The sequence below is a fragment of the Neomonachus schauinslandi genome, chromosome 6, assembly GCF_002201575.2.
Source record: "Neomonachus schauinslandi chromosome 6, ASM220157v2, whole genome shotgun sequence".
In the NCBI taxonomy this organism is placed as follows: Eukaryota; Metazoa; Chordata; class Mammalia; order Carnivora; family Phocidae; genus Neomonachus; species Neomonachus schauinslandi.
The window spans coordinates 122,200,710-122,216,443 of NC_058408.1; the positions used below are offsets into that span (position 1 = coordinate 122,200,710).

The 15,734-nt window shown below is 44.7% G+C and overlaps 1 protein-coding gene across 1 annotated transcript in view; it reads right to left on the reverse strand.

Annotated features, from left to right (window-relative positions):
• Positions 1–15,734, reverse strand: part of PDLIM1 (PDZ and LIM domain 1) — a 47,431-nt gene that overhangs the window by 14,686 nt on the left and 17,011 nt on the right. Inside the window, exons 2-4 of the mRNA XM_021699990.1 lie at positions 15,553–15,704; positions 13,592–13,676; positions 9,103–9,305 (exon numbers count right to left, since the gene is read on the reverse strand). Coding sequence (XP_021555665.1) covers positions 9,103–9,305; positions 13,592–13,676; positions 15,553–15,704 — 440 coding nt within the window. The remainder of the gene's footprint in view (positions 1–9,102; positions 9,306–13,591; positions 13,677–15,552; positions 15,705–15,734) is intronic.

Sequence of the window (15,734 nt, forward strand, 5' to 3'; positions counted from 1 at the left end):
GGGGGGATTTGAAACTGGATATCTGAAAAAGGACTAGAGGATATGCTGATGACAAATAAGCACATGAAAAGATGTCTGACATCTTTACCCACTAGGGAAGTGCAAATTAAAACCACAATAAGATATTACTCATCCCTATGAGAATGGCTAAAACAAAAAATAGTGACAGCACCAAATGCTAGAGAGGATATGGAAAAACTTGACTATTCAGACACTGTGGGTAGGAATGTAAAATGGTACACTCTGCAAAACAGTTCAGCAGTTTTATAAAATTAAACATGTACATGTAACTAACTACCTGGGCCTTTATCCCAAAGAGATAAAAATTTATGGTTGCACAAAAACGTGTTCATAAATGCTTATAGCAGCTTTATAAGAGCTGAAAACAAGACACAACCCAGATGTCCTTCAATGGGTCAATGGTTAAAACAAACTGTGGTACATCCATACCATGGAATAAAGCCAAATCAGGAAGGAACAACTAGACAGAAGATCAATAAAGGAAACACAGGTAACTGAACCACACTGGAGACCAACTGGACCTAACAGACATATGGACCACTACACCCAACGACAGCAGAATACACATTCTTCTCAAGTGCATATGGAATATTCTCCAAGATAGACCACATGTTAGGCCACAAAACAATCTTAAATATAGGAAGACTGAAATCACCAAGTATCTTTTCTAACCATAATGGAATGAAAAAATCAATAGCAGAAGGAAAATTGGAAAATTTAAAAAAAAAATTGGAAACTAAATAATACACTCCTGAACCAGTGGGATAAAGAAAAAATCGCAAAGGAAATCAGAAAGTATTTTGAGACAAATGAAAATGAAAAAAACAACATACTAAAAATTATGTAATGTGGCAAAAGAGGGGATTTTATAGCAGTAAACACCTAATTAAAAAAGAAGAGAGCTCTCAAATAAGCAAACTGTGTATCTCAAGGGACAAGAAAAAACTAAACTCGAAGTTGACAGAAGGAAGAAAATAATAAAGATTAGAGCAGAAACAAACAAAATAGAGAAGAGAAAAACAACAGAAAACCATCATCAAAACTAAGTTTGTTTTTTAAAAAAAAAAAAATCAACAAAATTGACAAACTCTTAGCTAGACTAAGAAAAAGAGGGAAGACCCAAATAACAAAAAACAGAAATGAAAGAAGAGACATTACAGTGGATCTGATAGAAATAAAAAGGATCAAAAGACATTTTTATGAACAATATGCACAAACTGGATAATCTAGAAGAAACAGATAAATTCCTAGAAACATACAACCTACCAAAATGAAATCATGAAAGGAAAAAATCTGAACAGACCTATAATAAATAACAAGATTGACTCAGTAACCAAAAGTCTACCAACAACAAAAAACCCAGGACCAGATGGCTTCACTGGAGAATTCTACCAAACAATTAAAGAAGAATTGACACCAGGGCACCTGGGTGGCTCGGTTGGGCATCTGACTCTTGATTTCGGCTCAGGTCATGATCTCAGGGTTGTGGGATTGAGCCCCGTGTAGGGCTCCACACTCAGCAGGGAGTCTGCTTGGGATTCTCTCTCTCCTCCTTCTCCCTCTGCCCCTCCCCTCCCAAGCTCATGTGCTCTCTCTCTCAAATAAATAAATAAATCTTAAAAAAAGAAGACGAGGAATTGAAACCAATCCTTCTCAAAGTCTTCCAAATAACTGAAGAGGAGGGAACACTTCCAAAGTCATTCTATGAGGCCAGCATTACCCTGATACCAAAACCAGACAAAGGTACCACAGGAAAATCAAACTACAGACCAATATCTCTAATAGTATTGATGCAAAAATCCTCAGCAAACGGAATTCAACAGCACATTAAAATGATTATACACCCATGACTAAGTGGGATTTATTCCTAGAATGCAAAGATGACTCAACATACCAAAATCAATCAATGTAATACACTTCATTAACAGAATGGAAGATAAAAACCACAAGGTCAGCTCAGTTGATAAAAAAAAAAAAAAAACACACATTTGACAAAATTCAACATACTCTCATGATAAAAACACTAAACAAATCAGGAATAGAAGGAAATTACTTCAACATAATAAAGGTCATGCATGACCAGCCCACAGCTAACATCACTGGAAGTTTTTCCCCCAAGCTCAGGAAAAAGACAAGGATGCCCACTCTCACCACTTCTGTTCAACATAGTACTGAAGTCCTAGCCTAGGCAATTAGGCCAGAAAAGGAATAAAAATCATCCAAATTGGAAAGGAAGAAGGAATATTATCTCTGTTTACAGATGGCATGATCTTATACATAGAAAATCCTAAAGACCCACAAACAAAAATATCGTTATAATAAAGGAATCCAGCAAAGCTGCAGGATACAAAATCAACACATGAAAATCAATTGTGTTTCTATTCACTAACAATGAACAATCCACAAAGAAAATTAAGAAAACAATCCCATTTACAATAGCATCAAATGAATAAAATCTGTGAGAATAAACTTAACCAAGGAGATGAAAAACTTGTACACTGAAAACTACAAAACACTGATAAAAGAAATTAAAGAGGACACAAATAAGTCCATGTTTATAGACTGGAAGAATTAATAATGTTAAAATGTCTATATTACTGAAAGCAATCTACAGATCCAATGCAATCCCTATCAAAAACTCAATGGTGTTTTTTGCAGAAACCGGAAAAAGCATCCTGAAATTCATATGAACTCTCAAAAGGACCCCAAGTAGCCAAAACAATCTTGAGACAGCAAAGCAAAACTAGAGGTATCATATTTCCTGATGTCAAAACATATTACAAAGCTATAGTAATCAAAACAGTGTGGCACCTGCCTAAAGACAGACATACAGACCATGGAAGAAAATACAGAGCCCAGAAAAAAAAAAAAAAAACACCTGGTAAATATGGTCAAAAGGATCTTTGATAAGGATGCCAAGAATACACAATGCAGAAAGGATAATCTCTTCAAAACTGGTTATCTGTATATAAAAGAATGAAAATGGACCTTTATCTCACCATATACAAAAATCAACTTAAAAAATGGATTAAAGACTTAATGTAAGACCTGAAACCATAAAAATCCTAGAAGAAAACACAGGGGTAAAGCTTTGGGACATCAATCTTGGAAATGGTTTCTTGAACAGGATACCAGAAGCACAGGCAACAAAATCAAAATTAGACAAGCAGGAGTACATCGAACTAAAAAGCTTCTACATAGCAAAAGAAACAACAGGGTAAAGAGGCAATCCATGGAATAGGAGAAAATATTTGCTAACCATATATTTGATAAGGGGTTAATATCCATAGTATATAAAGAATTCCTACAACTCCATAACAAAAAAACAAAAAACAACAAAACCCAAATAACCTGATTTTAAAAACGAGCAAAGGACTTGAACAGACATTTCTCCAAAAAGATACATACTGGCCAGCAACCATATGAAAGGATATAGAACAGCGGCTACAAAAATAAATAACTAAATAATCCCCAAAAACCACAGAACCACAAATGTTGGTAAGGATGGAGAAATCGGAACCCCGTGCACTGTTGGCGGGAATGTAAAATAGCACAGCGTTATAGAAAACGTTATGAAGGTTCCTCAAAAAATAAAAAATAAAATACCATATGATCCAGCAATCCCATTTTGGGGTATCTAGCCAAAAGAATTAAAATCAGGATCTGAAAAAGATATGTGCACACTCATGTTCATTGCAACATTAGTCACAATCACTGAGGGGTAGGATCAGCCTGTATGTCCACTGGCAGATGAATGGATAAAGAAAATGTGGTACATACAGACGATGGAGTCGTCTTCCTGAGCCTTAAAAAAAAAAAAAGTCTTGTTGGGGCGCCTGGGTGGCTCAGTCGTTAAGCGTCGCCTTCGGCTCAGGTCATGATCCCAGGGTCCTGGGATCGAGCCCCACATCGGGCTCCCTGCTCAGCGGGGAGCCTGCTTTTCCCTCTTCCACTCCCCTACTTGTATTCCCTCTCTCACTGTGTCTCTCTGTGAAATAAATAAATAAAATCTTAAAAAAAAAAAAAAAGTCTTGTCACATGCTGCAACATGGATGAACCTTGACGACATTATGCTAAGTGAAATAAACCAGCCATAATATGACAAATACCACATGATTCTACTTATGTGAGGTACCTCAAGTGGTCACTCTTAGAAACAGAGTGACTGGAGGGGTGCCTGGAGGGCTCAGTCAGTTAAGCATCAGACCCTTGATTTCAGCTCAGGTCATGATCTCAGGGTTGAGTGACTGAGCCCATGTCAGGCTCCTCCTTGGGTGTGGAGCCTGCTTAAGATTCTCTCTCGTTCTCCCTCTGCCCAGAGTGGGAGGGGAAAGTTGGGCTGTTCAGTGGATACAGAACTTCAGTTTTGCAAGATGAAAAAGTTCTAGAGATCTGTTGCACAATGATGTGTATGTATATGTATGTTACCAGTCCTGTATACTTAAAAATGGTTAAGATGGTGTATTTTATGTTAAGTGTTTTGTTACCACAATGAAAAAAAAAATCTTTAGAACAGGAAAAAAGGGAACTATTGGTACATAAAACAACCTGAATAAATCGAATAAATTTCCAGTGAATTATGCTGAGTAAAGAAAGCCAATTCCAAAAAGTCACCTCTTGTATGATTCCATTAATAGAACATTCTTGAAATAACAAAAGTATAGAAATGGATAGATTAGTGGCTGCCAGGGGTTAAGGAGGGTGCAGGAGTAGGGGGGCAGTGGGTATGACTATAAAAGGACCACACGAGGGACCCCTGTGGTGATAGAAATCTCCTCTGCCCTCCTCCTACTACTACTGATGTCAACATTCTTCTTTTGATAATGTGCTATAGCTTTTAAGGTGGTACCACTGAGGGGAACTGGGTACAGGGTATAAGGGACCTTTCTCCATTATTTACTATAACTGCATGTGAATCTACAATTACTTTAAAATAAAAAGTTTAATTAAACCTAAGAAACCTTTTCCCCACATGAGAGAGGGCTAAGCGCTAACTGGAAATAATACAGAGATTTTAGTACTTGGTGGTTATGTCAGTGGGGATGAAGGATGCAGGCTGACTCAGAAAAACTCTTCATGTCTGAGGTGCCTCAACTTGGTCACCCTACTGTCCACCAAAACATGCAGTATTGAGAAACCCTAGATAGTCCTTTTTGGAAAGGGAGCCTAGCCAGAAGGCTCCCTGAGCTTTAGTCTTCAAAGGCCTAGATGTTGGACCTGTAATAAGAAACCAGGGAAGTAATTATGGGCCCCAGGAGAAGAGGGAGGAACACCCAGACTCCAGAGCCTTCTGGGGGCCGTGGGCAAGTTTAGCGAGGGGGTAAACAGCCACAGTCATGATAGAGATTTTCTTCTGATCCAGCTCCGAATGAGTCAGGGTTAATATAATCCCTCTGATATCATGTGAATAGAGAACAATGCATCCCTCTATTTCCACTACACCTGCTTAGAAATATGCCTCATGAGTATACTGGGGGGGGGGGGGTTGCCTGAGAACACAAGCTGGAAGAGCCAGTATCTTTAGACTACTGTGTTGGTTAAGGGAGTCCAGCCACCAGGCCATGGAGAGGCCACCACTCCATCAGGAAGGTGATGAACTGTACCGGCTGGCTGGACGTTAGCGACAATGCTGGAAAGAAAACAGTCTACTGGAAGTCACAGCAACATCTTCTCCAGAACACTTATCCACATGCTTCTGCCCTTCTGGAGCCCCCAGTACTCAGAAGTGGTGGGTGTGGAGTCCTCACAGGCAGTGAAATCAGTAATCACCGGCATTCACCGAGCACCCGCGCTGGGTGCTGACGCTTCACCGCCTTCTCTAAATAACCCGCTGCTGAGGCAGAAAGCACTACGTGTGCCTTAGAGGTGGGGAGGCTGAGTCACTGAAGTTAGCATGGTCTGCCCCCGGTAGGAGGCCTGCCTGGAATTCAGCGGCCCTCTATCTACAAGGCTTGTACCTTTAGGAAAGTACAAAGCGGCATCACATCTACAGAGAAATCCAGACCGTGAATCACCAGAAAATGACCAGAGCCCTTCAAGTCAGCTGAAAGAGGTCAGAGGGCCTGAGGGTGAACGATTTCGGATGAACAGAGCAAAATTTCCTCCACCCACATGGCACACAGCGGGCACTCAATAAATGACTGTTGAGCTGAACTGGCCCCAAAGGCTGAGTAGCTGTGTGTGTGCTGGGACGCCAGGCGGCAGATGGTACCCTCTTGCCTGCCATCCCAGTTTAATTTGGAAACAGCAATGCTGTCTGTTTTCTTGTCACATGGGGACGTGGACCGGGGACGCCCAACGAGACAGGGAGCCACACACACACACTAGGCTGCTCTGAAGTGCAGGGGACAAAGAAACTCAAACGTGAGCCCCAGGGAATCAGTGATGACCTCAGATGCAAAGTATGAAGTGAGCCCATTCTGGAACCTCAATGAACGTTACAGACTAAACAGTGGGGGTGAGCAAGCGCTTGGGACTTCTGCTGACTGAGCGAGCAAGCAAGCTACCCGGGGGCTGCCGGCCACGCAGGAGAGCCTCTCTCTGCTGAGAATGCACAAGTGGGCCTCCCCAAAGCAGGTTGGTAAGCAGAGCCCCACGATGGGCAGCATGGCCCCTGCGGGCCCTGCCTCTGCCATGGGCTGCTGGGATTCCCACTGTTTCTGGATTTATCCTCAGAGTCTGGGATGAGGCAGAAGCCTGGCCCCCTGTGCTGAGAAAATCTGGAAGGACAGCCTTGATATCAAGAAGACTGAGCGCCTGCTGCAGCCAGAAGGTCTGTGACAGGAGGGGACAGGGGCTGGAGGAAAGGCTTGCAAGTGTCCAGACAGTTTCAGACTTAATTGTTTCAGATTGAAGGCGGGGGAGCAGGTGGGGAGCCTGAGAGAAGAAAGAAGACATTAATGAAGGAAAAACCGCCAAAGCCGGACTAAAAATACTCCCCAGGCACATATTTCTCCCAATGCATAGCAGTTCGTTCAATTAAGGATGTGTCATTTCCTGGGTTATTAAATCCAGATCATGGAACATTCCACTCTGGGATAGTAAAAGAGGGTCACGTTCTCAGCCTCCCCCAGCACCAAAGCAGCAAAGAACAGGGATCGTGGCCCGTGGTGTTTCGGCTACTGGGCTCCCCATGGGGCTGCCTGAGAGAAAGCTTCCCTCAGGGCATGTCTGTGGAAAGCCCAGGGGGCCCAGCACGACATTCTTTCTCAGGTACCCCCAAATGCCCCCGGAGTCACCTGGAAGGGCATCGTCATCCCAAGCCACTAAGGCCCTGCAGGAATCAGAATTTGGGGGAAGCAGCAGCATTAGTGGCCACCTTGCCTTGGTTACTATAATAAATGTCAGTAACCTTGAATATCTTGTAAAGCCGAAGTCACGCAGCAAAGAGTCTCCCCTTCTAGACTCTAAGAAACTTAAAGGAAATCGCAGAGCCTTTCAGAGCTGGGCATAGGGACCTGCATGCAGTGGGTGCCCAATAACGTCTGTCGTCTCCCTTTTCTGGGGAGAGGGCGACTATCTGCATGGTCTGGTGAAGGAGCCCTTGGGAGGGGTCCCCACGACAGCCCTTTCTACACATTTAAGTCGTCTGGAACCTCCCATGCCTTAACCTCTCCTAACCTGCGTCTGAAGCAATGGGTTTGCAATTTACTCACCCGAAGAGCTGGGCAGATGCTTGTTAAAGGTGAGTCGGGGAGAAACTGAACAGCAAACGGGCTTCAGAGGGAATACAAGAACTGAGGATTCCAAGTGGGAAGGATGCTCAGAGATCAGACAAGGTTTGGACCACATGGTATTTTCCAACCAGTATGACTGTCACCAACATTTAAAAATCAGGTTTCAGATTTAAAAAAAGGCTTTCTGGCTTCCGTGAAATTAATCAGCAGAAATTAATGAATGAGCGGCGCTGCTGGAGCCACTCTGGGCTGCCCACAGGCCACTCTGCCCCACACTGTCTGCACTCCGAGCTCCGTCCTTATCTTCCCTCCCACCTTCAGGCCGGTGAGAGGGCAACACATGACCTAGTCCATCATCTGTTCACTCACAGAGAACTGGTCCCACCTCCTATTCTCCTTCCTCAAACCCGGGTCCTTTGCTATGGGCTGTGGTATCCCCAGTGTTTCTGGATTCATCTTCAAAGAGTCTGGGATGGGGCACCTGGGTGGCTCAGTTGGGTAAGCATCCCACTCTCGATCTCAGCTCACGTCTTGATCTCAGGGTCGTGAGTTCAAGCCCCGAGTTGGGCTCCACGCTGGGGGTGGAGCCTACTTCAACCAACCAACCAAAGAGTCTGGGATGGAGCAGACACTGGGCCCCCTCTGCTGCGAAGCCCAGTGTCTGCTCCATCCCAGACTCTTTGGTTGCCCTTCCTATTAGACGGGCGTGCCCAGAAGTTCCTCCATGCGGATAAAGACTTAGAGGCAACTGTGGCCAAATGGCTGGTGACAGGAGGGGACATGCCTCCCCAGCCCTGAGAAAGAGGCTTCCTTAGACCTCTCCACCCTGTCCACCTGCAGTGCCCCCACTCCACCTCCGCCTCTGATCAGAACCTGTTCCGACAGACACACATTTATATTCTCACAAACTTCTCTTCTATTGTTTCCACTGGGGCCACTCTGGGGAAAAAAAGCAAATGCTTGTTCACAAAAACTGCATCATGAAGTACCTGTCCCTTGCTCAGTCTAGATGGTGAACACAAGGAGAAGCCCCAAACTATAAATACAAAAGAATGTCTCAGCAATGAGTAGGGCTGCCAAAGAAGGAAGATGATCACAGAGAAGATGACGATGACCCGAGAAATCCAGAAAATAAGAACACAGATCTCGGTGAATACTTGATTCATCTGTGCTAGGCACTGCACGAGGCATTTTACACATTACTTCTTATGTTCACAACAACCCTACAAGGCAGGTGGTATTTGCCCCTTTTTAGAAATAAGGAAAGCACGGTGCTAAAGGAGACAGTTTTCTCTCTGGACTCCAGGAGGCTCAACCTCCCGTCCACCTGTCTGGACGCACCTGGCCCTGCTGGGAACGGCCGTTTCCAGGACCAGCCTGTAGGGGGAATTCAAGGGCTACTTACGCTCTGCCGCCGTCCGTCTCCTGCCCGGCAGCTGCTGTCTTTGACTCCAAGGCGTTGTTGAAGCTGGAGATGTTTTCAGAGGAATAGAGGCCAGCTGGGTTGTTGTACTGGTTTGTGATGACCCTGGGGGCAGAGCTGGAGGCCCCCGAGGCGGTAAAGGGCACGGCACTCCGGTTGTGGGCACTGCCTATGTGCAGGACCTCCTGTGGGCAGAGATCAGAGGAGAAATCAAGGGGGCGCCTAGTGCACACCCCTCGAGGGGCAGTGCAGGCTGAGTGCCAGAAAGAAAGCTACAGGGGCCCTGGTTCAACACCAAACTTCAGCGGAGGGGCTCTGACAGGCCCACTAGACACGCAGGTAATGAGCGGGGAAGCCTCAAGATGGGCGAGGGTGCGGCTTCGCTCGCCAGCAACGCCTTCTGCTTCTTCCCTGAGGCCCAGTCAGGCCTGGTCTGCTCCTGGGCACCCCCGGGCATGACACCCCTAGATGCCTTGGGCCATCATGGTCCAAGCTGGAGCTGATACACCCTTTCAGGGCACATTCCAGAGGGATTACGGTACGAGGAGGAGAAGGACAGAAGTCACTTGCGTCAGTGTGGAGCAGGAGATGATAAAAGGTGGAGACAAATTCCCTAGGATCCAACGGGTTAGACAAGCAAGATAAGAAGCCTGTGGGGCCACCGGCCAAAGCAGCTGCTGAGGAGGCAGAGGTGGCTCAGTGCTCTGGCCGGAAGGGGTAAAAGGAGCTCAGGATCTGCGGTTTCTTGCAGGAGAAGGCCAAGGATCACCAGAGGGAAGGCTAGGAGCTTCCTGTTAGAGGGGCGTGCCCAGGAGTTCCTCCGAGCTCAGCTCCCTCCTTCTGTGAGGTGGGACAGCACCCTCCCCGCCTTCCCTGGACTGCCAGGAGCCCTGGATAATTCCTACAGCTACAATAGCTCAGAGCGTCTTTACAAACAGCCCCGCCCCCGACACTTTTTAAACTACCATTCCTGTTCCTAAAAGTCATGGCTTTTCTGACAATGCAATTAGAAAGGTACTTTCTGCACGAACATTCTGGACCAACCCCACAGCACCGTCTATGCAGCGACTAAACTTGACCTGCACCCTATTTTCTGGGGCGTACTGAACCCTGGCCTCTTTCTTAACACCCAGGCCCAGAACAGCTGGCCCCTAAAGAGTTCTGGTCTTCTGTTGCTCTTCCTTTTCCCCCCCCCCCTTTTTTCCACCAAAACTTCAAGTCTTTCACGCTTTCTTAGAAAACATGACAATGAAAAGTAACAGCTTAATTCACTGTGTACTGATTTAAATAAAAGTCAAGGAAATATTTTTATGATTGAGATTTCTTTTTCACTATTCAGATAGGCTTCCTTTTTAACAAGTTGGAACCAGTGAGGTTTTAATGTAGAAATTACATTGAGTTCACCTTGTCCACTTAGGACAAAAGCTAAGGGAAGTATAATTAGTTAAGAAAATAACTTTAGCAGCAATCAAAGCATGGTTAAGTAAAGTTTATGGCACAGCTACCGTGAGGAATAATATACAGTCATTAACAGCAGGGGATTTGCACACCGGTGGTGGCCTGGGATTTTGGTACAGTTCTGTTCTCTCCACAGCAATTCCTCAGAGCAGCACAGGATGCTGAGCACCAAGGAAGATTCCTAGTTTTCTGTCTTGGCTCAATTTTCCCATCACTTCCTGTTTGGCCCTGGGCAAGTGAGAGCTCTCTGAGCCCATTTCTCATCTTTACAATGAAGTCAACATAGCCTTCTCTCAACAGGGACTTGATGTGACATGTTAGTGTAGCAAGCACAGTGATGGGCAAACAGCAGACCTTTGACCAGTGTCCCGTCCCTTCTCCCTCCCTAGAAACACATTTCCATTGAGAATGGAAGTCAACAGAAATTATTCCGGTTGGAAATTCTGATTTTTCATTTTATAGAGAATCTTCGGAGAATATATCTATTTTGTACATGAAAGGAATATCTCTAACCCCATGTGAATACTGGTCTTTCCAGAAGTCAGGCAGTTAATTCAGGGCCTGCCTTTTGGAAGGGATGATGTAATTGTTTGGGCTTTGTATTTATCAGTCTCCAAGGAAACTCAATAATGAGGAAATATAAACTAGGTGTGTAACTACTCTGACCTCAGATAAGCTGGGGTGGTGGTTGGCATTACATGAACTAACAGATCTTTTAATTATAGATGAACTCTGCTCTTACTCATTCTTTATTTTAGAATGACTGGAAGTGGAAGGTTTTGGAAAAAGGAGAGTGGGAAGTTTTTCATAGGAACAAAGAATTACTGGAATCAAAAGAAAAATATACTCAAGTTAGATGTTAAAGTATTTGTAAAGAATTTTTTAAATTCTTTTTTTAAGTAAGAGAACTACCTTCAAAATATTAATACAGGGACCGGATTATATGTTTATGATGAAAACTCAAGCATAAGACATAGAAAAAGCATAACTGTAATAAGTATTACCTTATTTAAGTAAAAATAAGATTTTAGGTAGACCAAATTAAAACAAAATCATTCCTTATGTATTATAAAATATATGAGAGCTTAACACATTGAAACTTAACATTTATAGTAAATTCAGCAAAGTGACTAAGAACTTCTCGGGAAATTGGAATTAACGGTGGCATGTTTAAAATTAGTTTGTATGGGGTGCCTGGCTGGCTCAGTCAGAAGAGCCTGTGACTCCTGATCTCGGGGTTGTGAGTTCAAGCCCCATTTTGGGTGTAGAGATTACTTCAAAAAAATAAAATATAAAATATATATATATGTCTATATACACTTTTAAAAAATAATAAAAAAAATTTGTTTGCACAACTGTTGGTTTACAGACTGAGTGCCACTCTATCAGCTTTCCTTATAGGAGCTGTACAGAATAACATGTTCATGCTGGTTTTGAAATGCCAGATGCAAAATGGTCCTTAATGTAACTCTTAGGATTTCCTGAGTATGATTTTTATTATATTAAGGAAAAAAATTTTGTATGACAACATCTCAGAAATTCTAAAGGATACCTTTGAGAAAATCTGACTTTTATTTTTATTTGTATTTTTTTTAAAGATTTTTATTTATTTGAGAGAGAGAATGAGAGAGAGAGAGAGCACATGAGAGGGGGGAGGGTCAGAGGGAGAAGCAGACTCCCTGCTGAGTAGGGAGCCCGATGTGGGACTCGATCCTGGCACTCCAGGATCATGGCCTGAGCTGAAGGCAGTTGCTTAACCAACTGAGCCACCCAGGTGCCCCAAGAAAATCTGACTTTTAAACAACCACTCAATTTATCCACATGATGCACTCCATGAGTTCATTTTCTTTTTTTCCCATAAGTTCATTTTCATAGAAGTTTCTGTCATGCATAAAGGATAGCTACCTGTTACCTTTTCATTTTATCTTGATTCACCATAAAAAGTAAGTCGTGTCCCAAATTTAGAAAAAAAGTTAAAGTTCAAATCTTCAATTGGGGTTAAATGTATAACAATCACAAACCAGTCTAAGAGACCTTTTCAGAAGACATTATCAATTTATTAACTTTTTTTAAGATTTTTGTATTTTTAAGTAATCTCTACACCCAGCATGGGGCTCGAACTCACAAGCCCAAGATCAAGAGTCGCATGTTCCACTGACTCAGTCAGGCCCCCCTATTTATTAACTTATTAATAATTCATTAATGTATCCAAGACACATACTTTGTAAAAAGGAGCAGGCCAGGCATGAGAAATTTTACGAAGATGTTCTAAACATGCTAAAGTTTTTGCCCCTTATTTCAAAAGAAGACCCATTCATTGTAGGTAATTTAGGAGATGCAATTAAGGAAGAAAGAAATAAAATCACTTGTAATCTAACTACTGCGAGACTTGTTTACAAATATGGGATCTTCAGAGAGTCTCCTGCCCTCAGAAATTCTGTTTGGCTGACAAATTGGACATTGACCGCCTATCACGGTCTCAGTCTGAACTGCCACTTTATTCTGAGACTTTAGGGTCTCACCAGAAGTCTCACTTCTACAGAGATGAGAGTTCCACCAGAAGGCTTGTGGAAACCAGAGAGCGGGGCACAGGGAGGAAAGGCGAGGTAACCATCACGTCTTGCCTCTTGGCTCCAGGCCTCAGGACCTAACACTTGTTTTCTCCCCGGTTTGATTCGCGTGGATCTGAAATCCACAGTGAGCTGGGCCAGCTCCTTGATGTCACCGCGGTCCTGCCACCCTATTTCGTGCAGGAAGGCGTCCTCCCACTTCCTGTATCCCTTCCCCTGCACCGTGTCCAGTCCCAGCGACCCTGCCCGGGGGCTTTCCAGTTCTGTCTGCCCCGCGCTCCCTTACGGGAAGGAGCGAACAGGAGCCAGGTCCCCGCGGTGTCAGCGGCGGGCTCTCCTGGCCTAGGCCCAGGCATTCAGGGCCGGAGAATCGGGGGTGTGCTAAGCCGTGTGGAAGGCAGAGAAGGCAGGAGCGGTGGAGGCAATGGTGAACAAGTACTTACTTGGGGTTCAGAGGCTAAATTCATCTTGTATGGATGACGCTTCCCTTCCTCTGTCACCAGGGGAGACCAGATTTTTTGTTCAGATCTGCAACAGATTGCCAAAGCTGTTGTTTTGTTCATGCTAAATAATATATACTAAAATACAGAAAAGGCCCCCTCTTGCCTGACTGCTGGCCTCTGAACTAGGGCTCTGCAGCCCGCCTTCCCCCGTTTGCCAGTCTGATGACCTCTTGTCCGATGGCGGCCCGCACTCAGCGCCGAGGGGATTCCCATGCGGCTGAGACCTCTTCCAGCCTCACCCTCTCTTACTACGCTGTGTCGCGGCCCCCATCCCACTGGCCTCCTCCCCGCTCCCCACTCCTGAGCAGCCTCATGCTGCCCCACCTCGGTCAGGATGGACCGAGCTTCTCCTCTCCCTCTCCCAGTGTTCTTGAGCCAGACCAGGTAACCAACTTATTCTTCGTGAAGCGTGGCTGGCTCACATAGAAGGGATGCCTCTCTTCTTTAGCATGCAAAGGCTTTCTTTGTACTGATCACACAGCAACAACCTCAGTCTAGTCCTGGCTTTCATTAGTGTAGTTTTTTCCCTCTCCAAGAGCGAGAGAATATTTATGCCTATCCTGTATGGTCAGAGAGCCAAGCATGGTACCAGACTGACACAAGAGACACCCATTGAATTCACTGGCAAATGAGTAGGAAAAAAAAAAAAGAATGAATGAATGTCTTGGAAAAGGTCTGGACTCAGACCGAAATGGAGATGAGAATGAGGGACAAATGTGCTTTTGAGGGGATAGAAAAAAATGGTGTGGGGCACCTGGCTGGCTCTTGATCTCAGGGTCATGAGTTCAAGTCCAATGTTGGATGCAGAGCCTACTTAAAAAAAAAAAAAAAAAAGGTGCACCTCCTATGGGGCCAGGGCTCTGAAGTATACAAATATTCGGACCTCCTGCCCCACACTTGGTCCTCCTGCCAGTCCTGTGGCAGAAGGTAGAAAAAGTTATAAAGCTATTTCATAGATAAGAACCTGAACAAAGGGTTCATGATGAAGAGCAGTAGAGGCTAAAGTTAATGGCATTAAACAGCAGGTTAACAGAAGAGCAGAATGAAGAATGTTAATTTTTTTTTAAAGATTTTATTTATGTATTTATTTGACACACACAGAGAGAGAGAGAGAGCACAAGCAGGAGGAGCAGCAGAGGGAGAGGGAGAAGCAGGTTCCCTGCCAAGCGGAGAGCCCAATGTGGGGCTCGATCCCAGGACCCCGAGCTCATGACCTGAGCCGAAGGCAGATGCTTAACCGACTGAGCCACCCAGGCGCCCCAAAGAATGTGCACTTGATCCAACAGGAAAGAGGGAGCCAGTAAAGGTTAAACCAAAGCTCTCCTGAAATCATGCCCTTGCAGGACCCCTCCAAGACTAAATGGAAGCAGAATGGGAATTCTACCCCAGTTCCAATTCCCAATGCCCTCTCCTCACACAGCAACCCATTGAGAACACTTAACCCTCCTTTCTTGTAGTGCACTTAAGCTCACAGGCAGCATTCTGAGTAAGGGGCTGCCGTCTTTCTCTGCTACTGTAACCTCCGGGTGCCTACCCCTGCTTGGTGTGGGGTAGCACGAGCAGCATCCTCAGTACGTTCTCAGTGGTTTCCAGGAAGAAATTTTCATTTCATTTTACCTGACAATACTTAACTGATTTTACTTCTTCAAAGTTTTGGTTGGTCGTGTTGGAGCAAGTGAAAATGCAGAGCTCCTACAGAAAGACACCCACACTATAAGAAAGCACTGGGAAAATTCGAGAGAAAAGCGGGCAACCTGGGGAAATCCCAGTCCCATAGATCTGCCGGCCTGGGCCTGTCCGCAGCGCACGCAGAGCTGGGGCTCCAGGGCATCTGAGACAGGTGGGGCCGACGTGCTCACGTGCAGCCTCCAGTCGAGGACGGAGCGTTTCCAGGGGCTTACCTGGTGACTGTGAGAGTCATGTTGTCTGTGCAACCCTTGATTTTGTTCTGGGCTTCCAAGTGTGTCATACTGCTGGTGTTTTCCCCATCGATGGCAGTGATCACATCTCCAATGCATAAATTAGCTATCGCAGCCTTGCTTCCGGGAGTGACCTGGAAAAAAAGAAAGAGCAGGTCAGTTAC